This window comes from Mus caroli, chromosome X (genome assembly GCF_900094665.2).
Source record: "Mus caroli chromosome X, CAROLI_EIJ_v1.1, whole genome shotgun sequence".
Taxonomy (NCBI): Eukaryota; Metazoa; Chordata; class Mammalia; order Rodentia; family Muridae; genus Mus; species Mus caroli.
This window is the reverse complement of record NC_034589.1, coordinates 2198772-2221491: the sequence shown is the minus strand read 5'-3', so window position 1 is coordinate 2221491 and position 22720 is coordinate 2198772. Positions and strand designations below refer to the sequence as shown.

Genomic DNA, 22720 nt, shown 5'->3' with positions numbered 1-22720 from the left:
CGACTTATTTATTTCAATCAGGTGAGTGAGCATATATATATATATATATATATATATATATATATATATATATATATATATATATATATGATGGCTTTAGGTCCACCCTGGCAGTGAATACCTGCGCGAGGTTAAAATAAATGACTGGCAGAATTGGGGTTGCACAAAACAAGCCCTTTATGACTGACTGACGCCGCGATTGGCTAGCAATATGACTGACAAGGGGCGGGGCCTGGAGCAAAGGCAAGCATTGCTACTGCGCAGGCGCACTCTGAATAAAGGCAGCGAGCACGGGCTCTCGAGACCACTCCTGGTGACGGGAGGAGTCCAGGCACAGCTCCGCGGTTGGTCCGAGCCGGAGCTGCGGGCGGCGAGGAGCGGCCAATCGACTGCGCGTCCCCGGCCACGCCCGCGCGCGCTCTCTTCTCGCGAGGCCGGTTAGGCCCGAATGTTGTTAGCTGTGGAGAAAGATGGCGGAAAATTTAAAAGGTGAAGCTGTGGTGCTAGAGACGCGAGCTACTGGCCCGGCCGAGTAGAATGGAGGGAAGGTGGCCGGGGCTCCAGGCCAGGCGTCCGGAGCCACGGAGCCTGGAGCTGGAAGGCCGGCGCGGCAAACGTGGGGGCCGAGAGCGCGGGCCCGGCGCGCGGGCAGGGCGGGGCTGAGGGGAGGGGGCGCGTGCTTCGGCCGCGGGGGGCGCGGGGCTGCGCAGGCCGCGCGCGGGGTTTCTCGGCCGCGCGCGGCTGGCCGGCGCGCCTACGCGCGCGAGAGTGAGTCCTGAAGGAGAAGGTTGCGGCCACGCGCGGGAAAAGGCGGCTCTCAGTGACCGTTACCCTTTCGGTTTCCACGGGAGACGCCGGAAGGGGAGGAAGAAGTGGAACGGACCCCCTTCTCAAAATGGGGGAGCCGGCGACTCTAGGTGGGAAAGGGATCGAGGCGAGATGGGGGCAGGGTTTTCGGGTAGACGAGTCTCCCCGGAAAGCGGGACTGGGGGGAAGCGTCGGTGAGAGGAGGGCTCGGCTCCTCCATGTGCAGGAAAAGAGGGGTGACTTGCGCGTGCTGGGCGGGCTCCTGGGCCTCGAGTAGAGCGCTGAGAAGAGATTCCACAAGTGTGAGCCCGAGCTGCAGCGGGGAGGAGTGCGGCTGCTGGCAGCGCGCAGCCAGATGCCGCAAATGGTTTTTGCAGGCCACTTCTTGAGGCTTTCAAAAGCGTTCCAGACGCAGGTTAGAGGCTCCGGGAACCGAGAGGCCTCGGAGGACAGGGATTAGTCTCCGCTGGGCCTTGGATAAAAAAAGGATCGGTGTATACGTACGCAGTGATCTTTTTTCTTTTGAAGTGTTTGTATGTACTTAGGTTACCATCTAGAGCATCTTATTAGGATTGTTTTAGATTTGAGTCGTATGATGGGAGGAGAAAAAAAAAAACATCCTTAAAAGATGGCATTGGCTATTGACAGCATACACCTAGCATCAAGTGGTTTTGTGACATATTTTGATTTTTAAAAATGGCTTCTAAAATTACGTTGAAGAAGGGATGTGCTCTGAAGCAAAAAAAAAAAAAAATTGTATACTTTAAATCCGCTTCTCTTGAACAATTTTGGTGACCAAGAGTCATTGTCGGTGACTTACCTACCACATGAATTGTTTACATGTTCCTGAATTGAGAGCAGATCCCTTCGAATTGAGTTGTACTTTTCACCCCCGAGACAGGGATTTTTTTTTTCCTTGAGACAGACTACGGCTGTCCTAGAACTCAGAGATCAGCTTGCCTCTGCCTTTCCTGGGTCTAAAGGTATGCACCACAATGCCCAGCGTAATGTAATATCTTTCTACAATCTATATAATTACAAAATCTAAAATTCTTTGAAATAAGTCTTTCTTAAATGTGTCACTAATCATGGCAAGGGATTTTTAAAAGTTAAATTATTCAGTGAGAATATTTAATGTGAAAAATCAAGGCTTTTGCTATAGATGTGTTTGCTGTTAATGTGTTTTGATTATAGATGGGTTAATGTCCTATGCCAGGAATTCGCCTAAAATTACTTGTGTAAAATTCCCAAATGTTTGAATTCCAAAATCCAGTGGCCCAGGAATTTCAGATAAGTGACTGAAGACTTTATAGCAACACCTCTGTTTGTTGCCCTAGGGATTTTTGTCCTACCCTGCCTCTCTTAGTTAACGCACCCCAGTCTTTTGCAAAGTGCAAAGAGCATTGATTAAGGCTCTGACCTAAGGTGAGTCTGCAAGCAGCTTAAGGCCTTGGATGTTCTGCGAGTGGATCCCTTTATGGACGATGGGCCCATTGCTATGAGCACCACTTCATCCTTGCCATTCCAGAGTTAGGGGGCCAGAGTTTGGAGTAGAAGATTCTCCAAGATGAGGGCATAGGTCCTCTGATAGGAGAACTGGACCCTTCCATGTGCAGGGAAAGACAGGTTGATGCTTCCTGGTGTGTAGGCTTCTTTCCAGGTGTTGCCCTGAGCATTAGGGTTCAAGGAATTGGCACTTCCTGTTGTAGAGGATCTTAGCTTTGGGTAAGGCCTGTGGATTACATTTTTGTGAGTCTTTGGCCTTCTCATTCTAGGTTGCAGTGTGTGCTGTAAATCTTCTTGGAATCAACTGCAGGACCTGTGCCGACTAGCCAAGCTTTCTTGTCCCGCCCTTGGTGTTTCTAAGAAGAATCTGTATGACTTTGAAGTTGAATACCTGTGTGATTATAAGAAGATCCGTGTAAGTCTGGTGTGAGAGTGTGTGTGAGAGAGACAGACAGACAGACACTACACTGGCAGGGGACCCTCTTCTCCACCAACCCCCACATCTGTTTGCAAAGAGGATTTTTCTCCTCTGATTCTTCCTGGGGGAAAATAGAATGAATTGACCCTCTTATTTCCATTTTACAGGGAGGGAAATTAAGTGGCTTTCTCAGAGAGCAAGAGGCAGAATGAATCCTCCAATGCATGTTTGTATCCACCTAGAAATATAAACTAGTTACCAAGTTGAGATTCTGTGCCTAAGAGTGGAAGTAAAAGATGGCAACAGGTAGAGTGCCCACCAGAAACAGTTACTGTTGCCACAGAAGTAGTAGCAGGATAGTTAGAGGAGCTCACTGAAAGTAACATGCTTAGTTTAAATGTAGCCTTCACTTTCTGTCTATAAAATGGGAGGGGCTGGCCGGGTATGGTGGCGCAAGCCTTTAATCTCAGCACTCGGGAGGCAGAGGCAGGTGGATTTCTGAGTTCGAGGCCGGCCTGGTCTACAAAGTGAACTCCAGGACAGCCAGGGTTATAGAGAGAAGCCCTGTCTCGAAAAACCAAAAAAAAAAAAAGGAGGGGCTGGAGTTGTTAGAATTAGTTGTGGGTGTGTCAGCTGCTCAGGACAATACCTGCTACATAGTGAATGCTACAGCAAATTTTAGATGTTTTTCCTTCCTTTTCATCTTTAGTTTTAGTTTTAGGTAGGGTTCTCCCAACCTGGAAGAGGGAGGAGGCAGGGAACCAGTGGAGAGGCACCTAACAGAGGCCTGGCTGGTCAGCAATGTTTTGATGTGAATGGTATTTAGTGGGACGTGTGAGCAAAAGAGGAACCAAGAATAACTACAGGAGTTTGGGCCTGAGCAGCTAGAAAGAAGGAACAGATAATTGGAAGATAGGGCAGAAAGTAGTCTGGGGAGTTGAAATGAAAAGTAGAAATTTTAACAAATAGTAAGTAAGGGGAGGGTAGAAGTTGAATCTTTACTGTAGAGGGTTCTCAGCATTTATGGTACCCTCATGTCCCTGTCTGCCTAACAGGAGCAGGAGTATTACTTGGTTAAATGGCGTGGGTATCCTGACTCAGAAAACACCTGGGAGCCACGGCAGAATCTCAAATGTGTACGAGTTCTTAAGCAGTTCCATAAGGACTTAGAAAGAGAGCTTGTCCGACGACACCGCCGGTCAAAGCCACCCAGGCATCTGGACCCAAACCTAGCCAATTACCTGGTGCAGAAGGCCAAGCAGAGGCGGGCACTGCAACGTTGGGAACAAGAGCTCAATGCCAAGCGCAGCCACCTGGGGCGGATCACCGTGGAGAATGAGGTAGACCTGGATGGCCCTCCAAGGTCCTTTGTCTATATCAATGAGTATCGAGTTGGTGAGGGCATCACCCTCAACCAGGTAGCTGTTGGCTGTGAGTGCCAGGACTGTCTGTTGGCACCCACTGGAGGCTGTTGCCCTGGAGCATCCCTGCACAAGTTTGCCTACAATGACCAAGGCCAGGTGCGACTGAAAGCTGGGCAGCCCATCTACGAGTGCAACTCCCGCTGTTGCTGTGGCTATGACTGCCCAAACCGGGTAGTCCAGAAAGGCATCCGCTACGATCTCTGCATCTTCCGCACTAATGATGGCCGAGGCTGGGGTGTCCGCACGCTGGAAAAGATCCGAAAAAATAGCTTTGTTATGGAGTATGTGGGAGAGGTGAGCATATGGGTCTGGGTATGTGTGCAGCTTTCCCCACTCCCTGTTTGTAGTATGTGTGCCCCTAACCCTGTACCTCAAACTCTTCTGCTTTCCTGTAAGAAAAGCCTATGGTGTTGGTCTGAGTATTATAGGGATATAGTTAAAAGAACACTGAAGTATTCTGACCTCTAGTTTCATAAGGGTATATAGCAAAGCAAGTGGGAACTGAACTCCAGGCAGCATTTTTTCCAAAGTATGAGGTCTGGGCATAAGGTTGTAGAACCTAGAAAGGTGAGTTTGTGGTAAGGGTCATTCTATCTATCACAGACTGTGAAACTAGAGGAGCATGTAGGCTTGTCTTAGATGGAGGTTGGGCAGTATCCCCTAGGCTGCTGGTTCTCAGCTTGTGCATTATAACCCCTTTGGGGATAGAATGACCCATTCATAACAGTAGCAAAGAAAATAATTTTATGGTTGGGGGGGTGTCACTACAATATGAGGAACTATGTTAAAGGGTCACAGCATTGGGAAAGAATTTCAGGTTATCCTGGGAAAGGCTGGATGGTACATTTGCAGATTAGCTTTTGTAATCAACAATCCTCAGATCTTTGTGGCTTAACATGTTAGGAGTTAGTCTGCATTGTTTTAAGGCAGTCTCCCTTGGTAGCCCAGGTTGACTTTGAGTTCACAGTCCTCCTGTTCTCCCCTCCTGAGTGCTGGGATTACAAATATGTGCCACCATACCTGGTCTAGGAGTTTGCTTTGCCTGGTTTCTGAACACTCTGATGTGGGTGTTTCTTTTAATTAGGTATTGTTTCAATGGATATACTGTTGATATAGTGACTCAGTCACCCTATTTTTACACCTGCTCCCATTGTGTCTTTCTTCTACCTTAGGGCCTTCCGGTCACCATCACAAACCTCAGCATTTTGTAGTAGGGGACCAAGGGGAAGTTGCTAATGAGTCAGTTGCTACTATCTACTGGCTGGAAGTATGTAAAGTATGTGGTGTGTGTGTGTGTGTCTGAATGAGTGACTAGCAGGTGTATGCAGTAGGAAGTACCACATTGTAAGGTAAGACACTGTGGGCATTTAGAATTGGGCATTTGTTTTATATATAGACAAATCTGATGGTTTGAGAGTCTTAGCACCTCGGGATCTTTACTGCCTAAGTGTGTGTTTTGTCATAATGACATTGTTCATGTATTTCCATAGGTCCCTCCTGGGTGTTATTTGCTCGGAAAGTGACAGTACTGGCCTGAGGATGTCCATCCATATCAGTGACTGATGACTAGGAGAGGCTTTCACTCTTACAAAACTAGAATAAAGAGTCAGACCCTAGCAGGAAAGACGTGCTCTCAAGGTAGAACAGTCGGCAATACAGTAGACAACAGTCTGGACAAGGGGGTGGCCATATTCCACCCCCCCATTGTCTGCGGATACTCAAAGGGTTCCTGACAGGAAGTAGAGGGATCCTGAGTATCTGCAGTAAGAGATGGCTGTATCCCACAGTGGCCCAGTGAGCCGGAGGAAGCATGAGTTCTCCATACTTTCAGAGCTATCTTCACCCCTCAATGATTTTGGGCAGTCAGGTATATAGACATCTTTCTAGAAGAAAATGCTATTATCCTGGGACCCCTGGCACACTGAAAGGGGCGGGGGGTGTCCAGACCCTCTGGGATCTCATTCCTAGAGGTCATTCCAAGCAAGAAACAAGTCAGTTTAATTGTATTGACCAAGGTAGAGGAAAAGCCTCAGGAAGGCTTAGTCCCCTGGGCTTTGTGACCTTGCTCCTCCACTCTGGACAGAGCAGTTTCCAGGAGCCCACTCACCTCTTTTTTTCCCCATTCTTATCCATTCTCTCCATGTTATTTCTTGACTTCTGTCTTGCCATGACATTGTCTTTGTTTTGTTTTGCGTTTTTTTTTTTTTTTTTTTTTTGAAATAGGGTTTCTCTGTGTAGCCCTAGCTGTCCTGGAACTCACTCTGTAGACCAGGCTGGCCTCCAACTCAGAAATCAGCCTGCCTCTGCCTCCCAAGTGCTGGGATTAAAGGTGTGCACCATCCCTGCTTGGCTGCCACCACCTTCTTGGGCCTTCTAGTACCCTTAGACCTATGGATCCTTCTGATGGTGTCCCCAAACACTTTTAAAGCTCTTTCCTTGTGGCCTCTCTGAAAAGCAGTACAGTACAGTACCAAGGTTGTATCCCACTCCTACCACTCAGCAGGAATCACTTTGTCTCTCTTGGTTGTTTAGGTTCTTCCTCCCTGTGAAGTACTGTCAATGGTACTTCTGTAAACTTAGATAATCCAAAATGCTCAAAAAGTGAAAGGCTTAGATTTTTGAGACAAGGTTTCTCTGGGTAGACCAGGCTGGCCTTGAATTTCAGAGATCCACCTGCTTCTGCCTCTCCAGTGCTGGGAATAAAGATATGTGCCACCATTGCTGGATTTTGTTTTGTTTTGGATAACCTGACCTGATTACCTTTGTTTGTACGTGGGGTTAGTGTTTATACTTAATTATGTGGCACTGTCTAGATGCTCCTAAGGTGCTATATTATGAAACCAGCCCTCTCCCCACCTAAGGATAGAACACAGGGCTTCCTTTATGCTAGGCAGTACTCCTCCACTGAACCACATCCTAACAGGCAAGGGGCTATGTAATATAGAGTACCATTCCCAGTCTTGGATGCCACTGACAGTTTCTCTGTTCTTTAGGACCTTTCTGTGCTCTAGATTTTTGTTTCCACATTACTTTCACCAGGCAGAAAATACTAGAGAATACTGAACATGCATTCTGTATATATTTTATCCTCTCTGGAATGAAGGTGAGTTTTATTTGATTAAGTGATAGCATTTCATCACCAGTAGTTTCTTGGGTTTTTGTTTTGTTTTGTTGTTTTTGGCGGGATGGGGGGGGGCATACAGAATAAAGATGATACTTGTTGCAAAACCAACCCAAAACATTATTTCACCAGAGAGGTGTCATGTAAGAAGTGGTCCAAGTTACAAAGCTTAATAAAGTGAATGGTAGGAAACGCCTGTTTAAACCCAGTGCTGTGGCGGGCCTGCTGGTTTTCCCCCCTGTGAAAGTAGGCACAGGAGGGGCTCAGTAGCCACTGACTCAGTTTCCTAGTCTCATTCACATCAACAGCCTTATTTTATTTTGTGGTTTTTCGAGACAGGGTTTCTCTGTATAGCCCTGGCTGTCCTGGAACTCACTTTGTAGAACAGGCTGACCTCGAACTCAGAAATCTGCCTGCCTCTGCCTCCCGAGTGCTGGGATTAAAGGCATGCGCCACCACGCCCGGCTCGTGTGGGTGTATATGTGTATGTACAATGGGTATGCCTGGTGCTCAAGAAGACCAGGAGAGGCCATAGATGGTTTGGGGGACCGGGACATGTTCAAGACAGTTTCCCTGTAGCTCTGGCTGTCCTGGAAATTATTCTGTAGATCAGGCTGTGCACCACCACTGCCCAGCTGAGGCTATAGATCTTAGGACTAGAATTAAAGTTCTGCATCTCCATGTGGGTGCTGGGAAATCAAAACTAGGTCCTCTGGAAGAACAGTAAGTGCTCTTAGTCAATGAGCCATCTCTCCAGCCCCTCAACAGCCTCTTTTAAAAAAAAAAAAAAAAAAGATTGATTTATTTAAGATACATGAGTGCCCTGTCTTCATGCACACCAGAAGAGGGCATCAAATCCCATTACAGATGGTTGTGAGCTGGAATCGAACTCCGGACCTTTGAAAGAGCAACCAGTGCTCTTAACCGCTGAGCCATCTCTCTAGTCCCTTCAACAGCTTTTTTAAACTAACTCCTAGATCATCTGTTTTCCTTGACAGTCTGAAGCGCTACAATAGAATAGAAGGGAAACAGGGATGGGACATCATAGGTGAGACACAAGGAGAGCAGGTTAAGCCTGGAGGCTATGACTCATCCTCATGAGACTGGAGGAGCAGGTAGGGACAGAACAGACCAACAGATGGAGTGGGGGAGGATGTGGACATTCCTTAAGGTTTGAAGGTGGCTCAGAAAAGAGCCAGTCTACTGGTGAACTAACAGACTGGCTGGCTTCTGAGGGACTGAGGGTCATATGGTTCTCAAGGAGATAGGAGGCTACCTCAGCATACTTTGCCTTACATGAGTATTGTTGTGGCTATTGCTGGATCCTTCAGGAGAAAAAGATTCACTGGTGGCCCTATTATTATTATGACCTGGGGCCTGCTTTACAGGATGAATTTTTAACTTATTTTACATTGTATGTATGTGTTCTCTGCAGGTGCTCGTGTAGTCCAGAAAAGAAGGGGTCATCGGATCCCTTGAGTTTATTTGGTATTTAGGTTGTGTTTGGTTTTGGAGACAGGATCTCCTTATATTGCCCTGGCAGTCCTGGAACTCAATCTGTAGACCAGACTGGTCTCAGACTCAGGGATCCACCTGCCTCTGCCTCCCAAGTACTCAGATTAAAGGTTGTGTGTGAACATGTCTGGCCAAGTTCTAGGTATTTGTGAGCAGCCTGATATGGGTATTCAGATCTAAATTCTGGTCCTCTGATAAAGCACTAAGCACATTTAAACCATTCATTACCGCATCCCCAGGCCATATTTTTAATCTCCCCAGTGATGTTTCCATGAACTACGTCTAAGAGTGTAGTGTGGGTGTCAGATTCTATCTTTGTTGCCTCTGTGGCCTATGAGGGTCAGGGGTAGATCAGGATTCTTCCCCTATCAGACTGTGGCCTTTGTAAGCAGGATCTAGATAGCCCCCAGTGGGAAAATAACCTGGTATGCTTAGGGTATATATTGCATGGGTAGAATGTGTGCAAGGTCCTGAGTTTGTCTACACTACCAAAACAAAGGACCTGAGTGAATGAAGAAAAAAGTTGCAGATAGGGAGGCCAGGTCCTTTGGGAATGAGCTAGAGTAGGAGGATGTGTGGAGTGTGGTCTGGAGAGAATATGATAACAAAAGAGACAGTTAGGACACTAATATAGCCTTCCTTGCTAGAGAACAGAGAAGTCATGCGCAGAGGAGGGTATATTTGAAACAGAAGAACATGGTCACCAAGCTCATAAGGTGCTAGGAAGGTCTGTGTCTGATGTCATCTGGGAGGTGGACAGTGTCTTTGAGGAAGAGAGGGAAGGAAGAAGACAGGTGGAGAGTGAATATTGTAACTACCTACAAGACTGCCTCTTGGGCAGAGGGTTTGGGGGGCCATAGAACACAAGGAAAAGTAGCAGTATGTATCTGGTGGAGTGTGGTAGGGCACTTGTCTGTAAAGAGTTGGCATATGGAAGAAACCCTGAAGTGAGGGTACCCTGGGCTGAGGGCATGGTGGTACAGTATATGGGGCCCAAGAAGAGGACTATCAAGTGAGGGTGAAGTTAAAAAACCCACCCCAATAGCATTTGGGAGACCTGAGTAGATCAGAGCTAAGATGTGAAGCAGCTTTATAGATTTCCTAGGAGAGGAGCAGTGGGGAGGAAATGTGGGAAGTGGTGCCTTCTGTTCAACCTCAGGTGTTCCTACCACTGTTAGGGCCTTCTCTCAGCTCTAGTTCGCTCCCCTTTCCTCTCATGTTCTCTCTTCTTCTCCCTCTGTCATTTAATCAGTAGCTTTTATTCTCAGCCTCTTTCTGGTTCTCAGGATTTGAGGATCTTGGCCCTGGACTTCTCTGTGGGCCTTGATCTTCTCTCTCTAACCTGGATCTTTCAAACTAAGATTGTGTTTTTGTTTCTGCCTCAAGCTCTCTTGTGTCTGAGTCCCCTTTCCATTCAGTCAAGCCCTTGTCCTCACTGTCCAGGGCCTCTTTATTTCCTACATCCATGTCCTTGCCATCTGCATGGCCTGCACTGGTCTCACTCCCTTGTTGTTGCCTTGTGCTATGTCTCTTGCTGCCCTGCCCCAGGTCAGTGAGTTTCTCCTTGTCTCTTTCTTGTAACCTGACTCTCATTTTCTTGCCTGTTCTGGGTCTGTCTGTGTCTCTGTCCCATCTTGCTCTGCCCCAAGTATACATGAGGCTCTGGGACATCTCACTGAGAACAGAAAGTGGAGGTCCTCTTCCTTTCACAAACTGCACCTTGCCCCGCCATTGCAAACAAGACAGCTCCTGCCATCTCGGTTGGAGAAGGGTGGGTGGTGGACAGCTCTACATCGCCCCTGCTCACTGTTCTCTTCCCAGGGGCCAGGTCAAGGTCTAGTTGGGGCTGGCTTTCCTGAACCTTCATGACCAAATCTTACCCCCCCTTCTTCAGATTATTACCTCAGAGGAGGCAGAGCGGAGGGGCCAGATCTACGACCGCCAGGGCGCCACCTACCTCTTTGACCTGGACTACGTGGAAGACGTATATACCGTGGATGCCGCTTATTATGGCAACATCTCTCATTTTGTCAACCATAGTGTGGGTGCCTCCAACAAGCGGGCAGGGGGTTGGGAGGGACAGGCCAGGGCCCCTCCTTACCTTCCCACTGTTCTTTCTTGCCCAGTGTGATCCCAACCTGCAGGTGTACAACGTATTCATAGACAACCTTGATGAGCGACTACCCCGCATCGCATTCTTTGCCACAAGAACCATCTGGGCGGGCGAGGAGCTCACCTTTGATTACAACATGCAAGGTGGGGGTGGTAAGGGCCCCAGGGGCAGGGGCAGTGATATGGGATGTGAGGACCCCACCCCAAGGCATATGTGGGTCATTGAGTGGACCAAGGGAAATTCTTTTGCTGGAGTTTTAAGATGTTCTTCCTGATTTCCAGCCTTCTAAGTGGACCCTGCCCATGGCTTATGGGTTCCCATATTTGTACCCCCTGAACCCCAACCCTGTGATACACTTACACCACCTTCGTTCAGTACTTGTGGGAGAGGATGTTTGGCTGAAGAGTTAAATATACTTACTCACTTCCATCTTAAATCACCTACCCGCTGCCCCTCCTGACTGTAATCCTCCTTCACCTTCCTTGTTCTAAGCCTCTGGATACCCTTGTGTTTTCTAGCCTGACCTCTTCTTGATTAAACTAGTCATCTCTGAGACACTTGGCAGATAGTGGGCAAGAGTTCAGGTGCCTTTTGGATGCCCAAATTGCCCTCTATTCCTGAACCCCACCACCTGAACCCCTTCTGTTTTCCTGTCAGCCTTCTTCCTACCCAAACATCCCTCAAACCCACTCATGAACAACCCCCCTCTAGTGTTGTGCTGTAGTTCTAACCCCAAGCCACAAGATCCCCTCCTAACTCAAATCCCAAGATCCCTGGGTCTTCTGATATAAGGGGTAGCAGGACAATTCATGCAGGCCTTCTAACAAATCCCCCCCTTCCCTGGCTGTGATTTCACAGTGGACCCCGTGGACATGGAGAGTACCCGAATGGACTCCAACTTTGGCCTGGCTGGGCTCCCCGGCTCCCCCAAGAAACGAGTCCGTATTGAATGCAAATGTGGGACAACAGCTTGCCGAAAATACCTCTTCTAGCCCTGAGAAGTCTGAGGCCAGACTAACTGAAGGGGCCTGAAGCCACCTTCCTCTCCTACTGCTACCCTCTTGTCAAGGATGACCATCAATCAGAGCCTTGTCTGCCTCCACTTGTCCTCACCTACCCTAACCTGCTCTAGGGTCAGGGCTGTTGTGAGGACTAACTCCGGGTACCCTTTTCCTGTTCCTTTCCCCTGTCCCAGGCCCATCAGGCATTGCACTTAAAACTCCCAGCCCCATTTTCAGAAACATATTTTTCACATCATGATTCCCTAGAGTTGGAATTCATGTCATGTAATGGAGGTCCAGATTGAGGAACTCAGCTCTAAAACAGATTCTTTGTTTTGGACAGCATCTCTGCAGCTCTATGTAGTAAGTCTGGTGTTTGGACCTTTAATCCTCCTGTCTCAGCCTTCCTCATGATGAGATTATAGGTGTAAACCCAGCTAAGATTTTTGTTCTAATTGCATCTGCTTCTGCTTGGAGCTTGTGTGTGACCTGTTGTAGGCCTCTTCATTGCTCTAATGGTATGAGGAAGCAACCCCCTGGCAGACAGACATCAGAGCTGAGATACCAGCCTAACATCAAGCTGGATCAGCAACCACAGAGCCTTTGTACTCATGAAAGAAAAGGCAATCTCCAGAGCTGGGAGATAAGGCTGGTTCCGCTCATTGTGCTTTTGATGCTGGCTGGTATTAACCTTAAGACCTATATATAGGGTCTCAACAGTTGCAAGTCTGAAAAATAGTTGCCCAAATACCATCAGAATGGGGATGAAGTAAATACCTCTTTGAAAGCCCCACAGAAAGGTTAGAACTTAGTTTTACCATCGGGAAGTACAGTGCTGGGCTGTAAACCCAGCCTTGGCATTTGATGGCCACTAGAACTACTAGAAGCTGGAACCAAGATCTAGGTATTCTATAGATAGCACTTAAGACAGTAATGTGCATCGACTAGAAGGCGATGTGATGCCAGGCACTTGGTAGAGTACCCGGTCCATACAGATTGTCTCAGGGAAGCCTTGAAAACCACAAAGGTGGAGCCCAGGAAAAAGCCCATATGACAGAAGGCAATGTCTAGGCCAAAAATACTTGTCAGCTCCAAGTATTCACCTGGGTCCACTTGTCTCAAAGTTAACTGCCTAGAAATGTACAAAAGGCAAAGATTCTGATGGCTGCCTTGTCCCCTGCTTCCCCACCTCCAGGAAGCCTTTCCTGACTTCCTGTACCCAGAGTGCCCTATGTGAAACTCTGTACCCTGCTACCAGATGCCAGGTCTGTGTGTGTATTTTGTATATGTTTCCTGCCCACACTTCCCAGGCTGACCTTCAGGCATGGACTGAATCTGGTTCTCTATGTACCCCTCAGCCCTCCCTAGCCTGGAGTGCACACCAATAAACTGTGTTGTTGAGTTAATAAGCTTGAGATTTGGGAGATTGAGGTCTTGGGAAATGAGAGGTTAGAAGCTGGGGTTTAGTTGCTCTAGAATGCGGTCACAAAGGCTTGAGTCATCTCACCGTGATCTTCCTATTTGGGGCCCCTTATAAAGTGGTCTAAAGCCATTTTAAAAACACACTTGAACAAATAGTCTTAACTTTTTCTAAATTGATTTGTTGCTACAAACAAAAATAGCTACCTGAAGAAATAAATACAATGGAAATCAATGTGCTAAATTCAAGCTGGGCCCTTACTGTTCTTAGAAGTTTTCAACTTAAAGCCTACCTGGTACATTTGAAAATGTTCCAGAGTCTTTTTCTGCCAATATTTACTGTGCACATATATATGCTAAACACACTGCCTCATGCTTGGTTTTATCATTCCTCAAAGTGAATGTGATCCAGTGTTTTTGCTCAGAGATTCTGTTCTGTAGGTAACAATCTCAAACAGCCTTATACCATATGACAGAGACATTCAAAACCAGAGATACAATTCAGGGCACAGCCCAGACCTTAGATCCTGCATTCACACTCTGAGAGTATACACCTCTAGTAGCTCATACTTGGACAAACTGTTGTATTCAGACTCCCAAACAGCTCCCAGACCTCTGAAGAACTTGGCTTCTGTCTTCTGTGAGAAGTTATATAGACATTTCTTTACAACTTTCAACCTCAAATCTGGGCAGTAAACCCTCAAATGACACACTGAAAATATGAGTCAACAAACCAAATCCCAGGACACAGATCCACAAAACATGCCAGAAATAGCAAAAACTTGGGGGGAAAACTTCATACTGGTCAGAAACGTCAGTCCTTAGAAACAAACCTTTAATAAGAAAACCTCATACTCTGACCAAAATTCCCCCAAATAGGAAGAAGTGCTTTAACATTGCAAACAACAGCTGAGGGATTTCAACAGCAAGCGTTACAGGAACTAACTGCAGGTTTCTGCTTTGGAACATGGGTAAAGCACCTGGGAGGCTCAACACAGTAGATGGACAATAGTGGGAAAATATCAGGTGCCAGGAACAGATTCTGAAGCCACTCAGAAAAATGAAGACAGAACCTGTAATACCACGAAGGACTTACTGTGATACCGGCTCAAAACTTCTAGGTTCCAGATCCCAAAGTCTCCTCATATGAGAGTCTGATATTTCACACCTGTAAAGAGATTTTTAAGTAGCTCAGAGATAAGTCAAACCTAGCTCAGACACTACCACAGAGTTAAGTACAGAGGTGCAAACATAGAAAATGCACCCATTATTGCCTACTCGCCCATTAAAAACTCAGCTGACGCCAGTGGTGGCACATGCCTTTAATCCTAGCACTTGGGAGGCAGAGGCAGGTGATTTTTTAATTCGAGGCCAGCCTGGTCTACAGAGTGAGTTCCAGGACAGACAGGACTGCACAGAGAAACCCTGTCTTGAAAAACCAAAAAAAAAACAAAACAAAACAAAACAAAAAAAACCAACTCAGCTGACTTCGCATGAAGTCCCTAATAGGTCAAGTATAGCATACTATGGGACTGAGACTACCCCCCAAAAAACAGATATCTTACCTGGCAACATATTTTGAGTGGTCAAGAAACCCAAACCAGCAAGCTTAGAGGCCATATATCCAGGCCATTAGATAGCTTCGAGACCTCAATTTAAGTACAATCATCCCAACAGGTCAGTGAACAAACCCATGTTACGCTGATTAAAATCCCTCAAAACCATCCAGGTTTAAGAAATACAAAGTTTTAGGATACAGACTTCAAAATATAATTCAGAGACCACTCTGGAAGTATATAGAAAAGAGAATAATTCAGACATTTCAAATGGTGAGATGTACCATTTGAGACCTCATACACGAACACACTGGTAGGGATTCCACCCCTATGACATACTTAAAACAGCTCAAAGAACTCAAATGCTAGGAAATATTCCAAAGAACCTCACATCCTGTGATGAGATACATATTCACAAACATTTCCGAGGAATAACATTCAGGGCTACATAGCAACGAATAGATCAGAGATACCATCACCTGAAGCATAAAACAGGAGCCATAGTCAACCAGGAATGGTGCACGCATGCTTTCATCCCAGTACTGGAGACACTGAGGCAGGGGGATTGCAATTTCCAGAGCAGCCTGAGCTATATAGACCATGTCTCATTAAAAAAGGAAAAAGAATTTTAAAAAATAAAATAAAATAGTCTTTTTAAGTCTGAAACGTATTCACAGACTTTCAAGTCTCTGATACACTTTTTTGGCTTATGTTACAGAATGTTAGTAATCTGGTGTGTGAAGTATCTAATGTTTTAAATTATTTAGAGATATCTAGGGCCAGGAATACCAGAAACAGTTCCTAACCTGATATCCTATAAAACAGAGCCTCAAAGAGGTGATAGAGCTCACTCATGATATTGCAACCCAGAGATGAGAGACACATATAGATCATGGAGCTCCCAACCAGGGACGGAAATGCCAGAAGCTAGAATAATGTATTTACAGAAACAAAATATATTTTACATTTCTCCGGGTCAGAAGAGTGAGAAGTTTTAGTACAAATGATTGAAATCGAAGTGTAGTGTGGGCTCCATGATACACACCTGTAGTCAGCTAGTCAGGAAGCTGAGGCAGGAAGATTGCTTGAGCCCAGCGTTTTGAAGCCAGTGTGGGCAACATAGCAAGACACTGTCTCATCCATCAAAATACAATTGAGAACAGAATACACAGCATGGTCTTGTTTATGTATAGATGACTTGGATATAGGCATGAAAAAGCTATAAATTTTGCTTTTTTAACTCAACTTGGCTGAGTGCCTTAGGGGTAATTTACCCCTGTAGGAGGCCTACATTCTGTGCCTTAACTGCTCCTTCCTCCTCTACCTTCAAAATGGGTGGCATTCCACCATTCACAATTTTTTCACCCTTAGCATCCATCATCTTCCTCCTGTCTTCATCTCTCTATGTCCATCTATTTCTCTAACTCTTGCATTTGTTACCTTTTCTTGTTCTGCTTCCACCATTCCATCACCTCTGACCATTACCTTCATGCTTCCCTCATATAGTCACACTTTGTGATCATGCTGGACCACCCAGATACTCCAGGATAAGTTTCTCTTCTCAGGATACTTAATCCTATCTACAAAGCCCCCTTACTATGTCAGCTGGCGTAGCTACAGGTTCCAGCAGTGATTGTACATGCTACTCTAGTCTGTCTCTGTTCTTTTTCTGCAGCCATGTCCCAGAGTTTTCAGTCACTTAGAACTAAACTCTCTTATGTGCTAGTGAGTTTAGTTCTAAGTGATTGAAGACCTTATGGATGTTTGGTATATGACTCAGGATATGTATGTGTGTGCGTTCTTTTTGTATCTCTGTGAGTAGGAAGTGTGTGACTTGAAAAATCATTGCTTCATGTGAGGTCTGTGAGCTGTCTCTGTGTGTATATGTCTCTGGTGGCCAGATAGATAGTAGTACCATAGAGATGTCTATTTCCCAATCCCTGGAACCTGCAGCTATGCTAATTGACATGGTTAGCATAGCATGAACAAAGTTATCAGGATGCCACAGCCTGGGAACTTCACACCTCAGTACATCAACCGTATAAGCCTGAGACACACACACACACAATGCAAAGTGAAACATATTATTAGACATAAAGCCACAAGCAAGTCCTTATAAATGGACACACAACACCAGTGAACACTTAACCCCCCTTGACAAATGCATACAAAAAGATCAGATACTCACTATGATTCTATACTCACAGACTAAAAGCCTCAGGGAGAAGAGAGAATTGAAAATGACTTAAATTCTACAACATGGAAAGACAAAGGGGTTGAGACTTTATAGGAAGGATATACACCCCGAATAAATACAGACACTTGGCAATCGGGGATAGATAGAAGCAGGTCAGAATCCTTACCACCTGAGATTACCAATCCTGCAGTAAATGTCCATAACCAAGCCACAGACAGACCGCGCACATGCAAGCAAACAATCCAGAAACATTGGAAATCTGAGGATTTCCAAGGCAGGCTTTCTCTGTGTAGCCTTAGCTGCCCTAGAACTCACTGCAGACTTCGCTGACCTCGAACTCAGAAATCCGCCTGCCTCTGCCTCCTGAGTGCTGGGATTAAAGGCGTGTGTCAGCCGGGCGTGGTAAACAAACCACAAAGACCCTAAGTGACTCCCAAGCCTCAGAGAGCTGACACCACAGGGTACACATGTCTCAATAGTTCAGGGAACATCCAGGAAGAAGAGCTCAGAGACCAAACTGGGGCTATGACACTTGCTGGCACATGTGGGATCTTAGGTCTGATACACGAAAGAAAGTGCAGGAAAAAGAGCTTTAAAGAGCATATACCTAGGGCAGTCTTTCATGACTAAATGTTCAAGTGCTGTGAGAATGCCCTCAACACAGATAAAAGACATCACATATTATTGTTCTCTCACCAGTGAATACATCGGACATTTAACATCATCCAACATCCCTAAGATTAGTTTAGGAAATTAACGTTTTGGGATCCACATCAACAGAGGGATGTCCAAATTGTTTAGCCTTATTTTGGGGAGGTGGCATTTTTTTCCTTTTATTATTATTTATTTATTTATTTTTGATTTTTTTTTTTCAAGACAGGATTTCTCTGTAGCTCCAGCTGTTCTGGAACTTACTCTGTAGACCAGGCTGGCCTTGAACTCACAAGGATCCGCCTGCAGAGATCAGAACCAGCAAAGATATACACCCTGTACATATATATGCACAACTTAATCAGGGACCACACTGCCCTAATGTATGGACCCAGAAGCAGCATATCAGGGACTTTATGTTTTCAGATCACAGACCTCTCACACCCTCATTGATCTGCAGATGGATCCAAGAATTTACACTATCTAGTACACTCATACCCTGAGATATTGAAACCCAAGAAAGAAGTTAGAGGTTTCACAGCTTGACCATGTATCAAGAACCTCAGAGGCTGCAGGCACTTCAGAGTCCTAATACTAGTTCATATCCTGGCATCAGGCTGGTGAGGGAGCTCAAGTCCTAGAATATGTGACCATAAACAGATTGGAGGTCTGCCCATAGACCCACAAAGAAACCAGACTTCCAAATCAAGGCCCTGAGAAATAGATCAAAAGTCCACATCCATGGATCCATGTTATAAAAAATGCAAAGCTGTATAGCACCTGAAACACCCACAAATGGAACAGGTCTCCTGTAATGTACCCCCTTAGTCAAGTCAGAGACCTCCCCTACCAGGAAAACGCCAGAGATAGATCCTAGATCTGACATCTTGTAATCTAGATCCATGAACAAATCAAGAAACTCATGTACTGAGTCACCAGAAAACAGGAGAGGCCTCAACAGAAATCATTTCCCTGCAGCAGGGCAGTTGTAGTATGCAAAGACCTTTAATCCCAATCCTCCAGAGGTAGAGGCACGTGGATCTCTGTGATTTGTGAGTTCGAGGCCAACCTGGTTTACAAAGTGAGTTCCAGGACAGCCAGGGCTACACAGAGAAACCCCTGTCTGGAAAAAAATAAAAAAATGAATAAATAATAAAAGGAATAAAATGCCTACCTTAAATGAGACTAAACAATTTGGACATAATCCCCCCCAAATTAAAATAGCTCATGTACTATAATATTACCCTCACACACATAACTCATCTTAGAAGCTTTTCATACTGTGATATGTGCATACCAGTTGTTTAGAGATCACAAATTCTAGGGTACCCATAAAACATTCAAAACCCTCTCAGACTCATCCACATCCATGCACAGAGAGTGTAGCTTCACCACTGGAAACACACAGTGTATAACTGAGCTCACAGTGTCTGTAGATGTATACTACCAGTCATGTAGAGACATTGAAACCCAGAACAGCATATTCATTTCCTAGTTCTGCAATAAGAAGCCACACACAATCTTAGAGCCACACAAGCAGATACTTTGCAAGCTAGGGCAATTAATTAAACAAAGGATACCTTACCCCTTGATAAATGAATGCACTGTCTTGTTCTATTTCGTTTTTGTAACAAAATGTTAGAGGCAGGGTACTTTATACAGAAAACAGGTCTTTTCAGCTCACAATTCTGATGACCGGAGGTTATGAACAGTGTGGGACACTGGCACCTGGTGAAGGCACCTGGCTGACAAAACGCAGCAGCAGCAGCAAAGTAGAGAGGGAACTGTGTGCCTGTGTCCAGAAAGTGCAAAGACATGGAGTAGTCTTGTTTTTTTATTTTTGTTTTGTTTGTCCCTCAAGATGCACAGAAACAATCAGAAAGTGAGTCCTGGAAGAAAAATCTCTCCAGCTGCCACAGAGCCCAAGGTGCTGAAAAACAGACCCAAGCTGATGTCATATGACTGGCTGATTGACGATGCAAATTTAAGCCTTAGTCTCAAAGGTACCTGTGGTTTAAGTGAGAGAATGGATGGACAGAGAGTGGCATCCTAGAACTTATCACAGAGATAGATGAGAGGACCAGAAAGAGCATGAGGGTGTTGAACTCAGTTCTGCGGGATTCATTCAGCCTGAGGTAGTCTTCCCACCTTTAGCAGAGGATGTATCGCCTTTCCTCTCCACCCCCAACCCATGGAGCCAGGAGTGACTTTCCTTGAAGGAGACAATCAGGAAGATATCTCTATGTTTTGTCCACCACTGCCTCTAGACCTGTAACAAGGGCCTAGATGTGAGAAAGTGAGCTCCCCAGGGAGGCGGATGACACCAAGAAAGAACTTAAGAGCTTTGCTAGTTTCATTCAAGCAGCAGTCTGAGCATAGGTAATGGTGGACAGAACATGGACCTGGATCAGGCTGAGTTTATCAATACGGGCCCTCTATGCAGAGATTCTACGTTTACTATTGAAGCTCACCTTTAAAAGGTACCAAGAGTTCATTTGATTGGTTGGCCACAGTCTTTGCCCAGAGATGACAGCCTACTGAGGAGGAACTGGAGAGGCTTGGTATCTTTTGACTAAGTGTTGAGAAAAGGATTCTAAGGCTCAAATAAATTGAAGTGTTGGAAGTGGATTTGTTGTTTAAAACCTAGTCCTCGCCGGGCGGTGGTGGCACATGCCTGTAATCCTAGCATTTGGGAGGCAGAGGCAGGTGGATTTCTGAGTTCGAGGCCAGCCTGGTCTATAGAGTGAGTTCCAGGACAGACAGGACTGCACAGAGAAACCATCTTGAAAAAAACAAAACAACAACAACAACAACAACAACAAAAAAACCTAGTCCTCTACTGGGTGTGGAGGCTTAATCTCAGCACTCAGAAGGTGGAACTCTGCGAGCCCAAGGCCAGCCTAGTCTACAAAGCCAGTCTTCCAGGAAAGCCAGGGTAGTTATACAGAGAAACCCTGTCTTAAAAACAAACAAATAAAGCCAAAGAACTCTAGTCCTCCACAAGGCAGAGCTCTGAAGACACACTCTTCTTAATACCATTTCAGGTTTGCTTTTCTACTTAAACTTCAAGAGTAGCAGGGGCCAAAGGGACAGCAGTAGTCACCAAAGGCAAGGTGAGCAGTTCCCATAATGCAAAGTGCAAGGAATGGACTGTTTTGTTTGTTTTTTAAGATTTATTTTAAGCCGGGCAGTGGTGGCGCACGCCTTTAGTCCCAGCACTCAGGAGGCAGAGGCAGGTGGATTTCTGAGTTCAAGGCCAGCCTGGTCTACAGAGTGAGTTCCAGGACAGCCAGGGCACTTGAAAATCTCGAAAATCCAAAAAACAAACAAAAAAAAGATTTATTTTATATATATAGAACTACACTGTAGCTGTCTTCAGACACACCAGAAGAGGGCATCTGATCCCATTACAGATGGTTGTGAGCCACCATGTGGTTGCTGGGAATTAAACTCAGGACCTCTGGAAAAGCAATCAATGCTCTTAACCTCTAAGCTTTCTCTCCAGCCTCCACATTTATAAACTTTTATAAAGGAAAAGATATAATTGGGGCTGACTTACAGTTTCAAGAGGTTTAGTCCATATGGCAGGAAGCATGGTGGCTGGCGTGTGGCTGGCGTTTGGCAGAGGAGGTACTGGAGGAGCTGAGGGGAGAGTTCTACAACCTTACCAAAGTTTGAGCACTTGCTTTTGAGACCTCAAAGCTTGCCCCTAGGGCAACATTTTCACCCAAGACACCACGCCTATATTGCGTGGTGATTTGTGCACTGTTTATTCAGATGCTGATTGCTGGGCCCAGAGTTCTGGGGCAGTCCAGAGGTGAGCATTGTCATGCTATTTGGAGCATCTGCTGTTTCAGGAATGTGTAAAGATTCTTTTCTACAGCTTGTATTGATTAATAAAGAGGTGATTTTGCTTATAGCTGGGCAGAAGAGAATAGGGCAGGACATCCCATCCCAGTCTGGGGGTCCTAAGCCAAAAGAGGGGGGCAGGAAGAGAAAGGAGAGAGGAAGAAGAGGAAGAGGGACAAGGAGAATTCACCTTGAGGTGCAATGAGAGCGCAGCCATGAGGACACAGGGAATAGAGCAAATGGGGGAAAGCCTCCGATGTGGGTAAAGGGCCATGTGGCTGGGAAGTAGGCAGCCTCAGAGGGTTAGAATAGAAGAGAATCTGCCCAGCAGAATGCCTGCAGCTTGTTAATAAATGTATTATGTTCCCATGTCATTTATTTGGGAGCTAAAATGGGCTAGAGCACTTGTACTAAAACCCCATCCTTACTCCAAAGCAAAAGTGGGGAAGAAAAGCCCCCAGAATTACTGTTACACACCTACTCTTACAAAGCCACACCTCTTAGTAGTGCCACTCCCTATGGGCACATGGGGGCCATTTTTATTCAAATTGCCACAGAGATGAACCCCAGAGCCTAGACTCCCTAGTCCCCCCAAAATTTAACAAACTTCAAGTAGTATGGTATACCCCATTATCATGAAACAAAACCCCACAACATTACAGTCCCCACATCTTGATAAAAAACACAGAATGATTAAAGCAACTTAAAATTTTGGGATATATACTCATAAGGAGCTAAGAGTACCCCAGTCCTAGGATACTGTCTATCTTAGTTGGAATTACTATTCCTCTGATGAAGCACCATGACCAAAAAGCAACTTTGGGAGGAAAGGGTTTCACTTACACTTCCACATCACTGCTCTTCACTGAAGGAAGTCAGGACAGGAACTCAAACAGGGCAAGAGCTGATGGTCTTTCAAAAAATGCCTTATCAATTTACTTACACTCTGATCTTCTAGAGGCATTTTCTCAAATCTGTAACTTCAATCCTTTTTTTAAAGATTTATTTATTATATATACAATGTTCTGTATGCATGTATGCTTGCACACTAGAAGAGGGTACTAGATCTTGAAAGACCCACAACGTGAGGACTCCCCCACGTTCTGACTCAGGAGAGGCGACACCCCAAATCACACAAGAAAC

At 45.7% G+C, this 22720-nt stretch overlaps 1 protein-coding gene and 1 long non-coding RNA gene across 3 annotated transcripts; one reads left to right on the top strand and one right to left on the bottom strand.

Moving 5' to 3' along the window:
- Positions 1–272: 272 nt before the first annotated feature.
- Suv39h1 (suppressor of variegation 3-9 homolog 1) lies at positions 273–13314 on the top strand. Of its 2 annotated transcripts, none has more exons than XM_021153820.1 (6): positions 273–489; positions 2583–2728; positions 3787–4449; positions 10686–10832; positions 10918–11047; positions 11763–13314. In XM_021153820.1, exons 1-6 carry the CDS (start codon positions 471–473, stop codon positions 11894–11896), a joined length of 1239 nt encoding a protein of 412 aa, XP_021009479.1. In that variant the 5' UTR covers positions 273–470; the 3' UTR covers positions 11897–13314. The 2 variants fall into 2 exon arrangements, with proteins under 2 accessions (XP_021009479.1, XP_021009477.1); XM_021153818.2 differs by lacking the exon at positions 273–489 and adding an exon at positions 672–917.
- Positions 2050–21370, bottom strand: LOC110287177. The gene is made up of 4 exons (XR_002377185.2): positions 21288–21370; positions 14421–14492; positions 3973–4401; positions 2050–2704 (listed from the first exon to the last, which is right to left on the bottom strand). It is a non-coding gene; the product is annotated as an uncharacterized LOC110287177 (long non-coding RNA).
- Between the last annotated feature and the right edge of the window lie 1350 nt (positions 21371–22720).

Bases quoted from the DNA above. Each gene is read 5' to 3' on its own strand.
- Suv39h1 (XM_021153818.2), top strand. From the start codon at position 896: ATGGGGGAGCCGGCGACTCTAG. The intron at 2,729-3,786 runs GTAAGTCTGGTG...TCTGCCTAACAG, and splicing joins GTGATTATAAGAAGATCCGT to GAGCAGGAGTATTACTTGGT. The intron at 11,048-11,762 runs GTGGGGGTGGTA...GTGATTTCACAG, and splicing joins CTTTGATTACAACATGCAAG to TGGACCCCGTGGACATGGAG.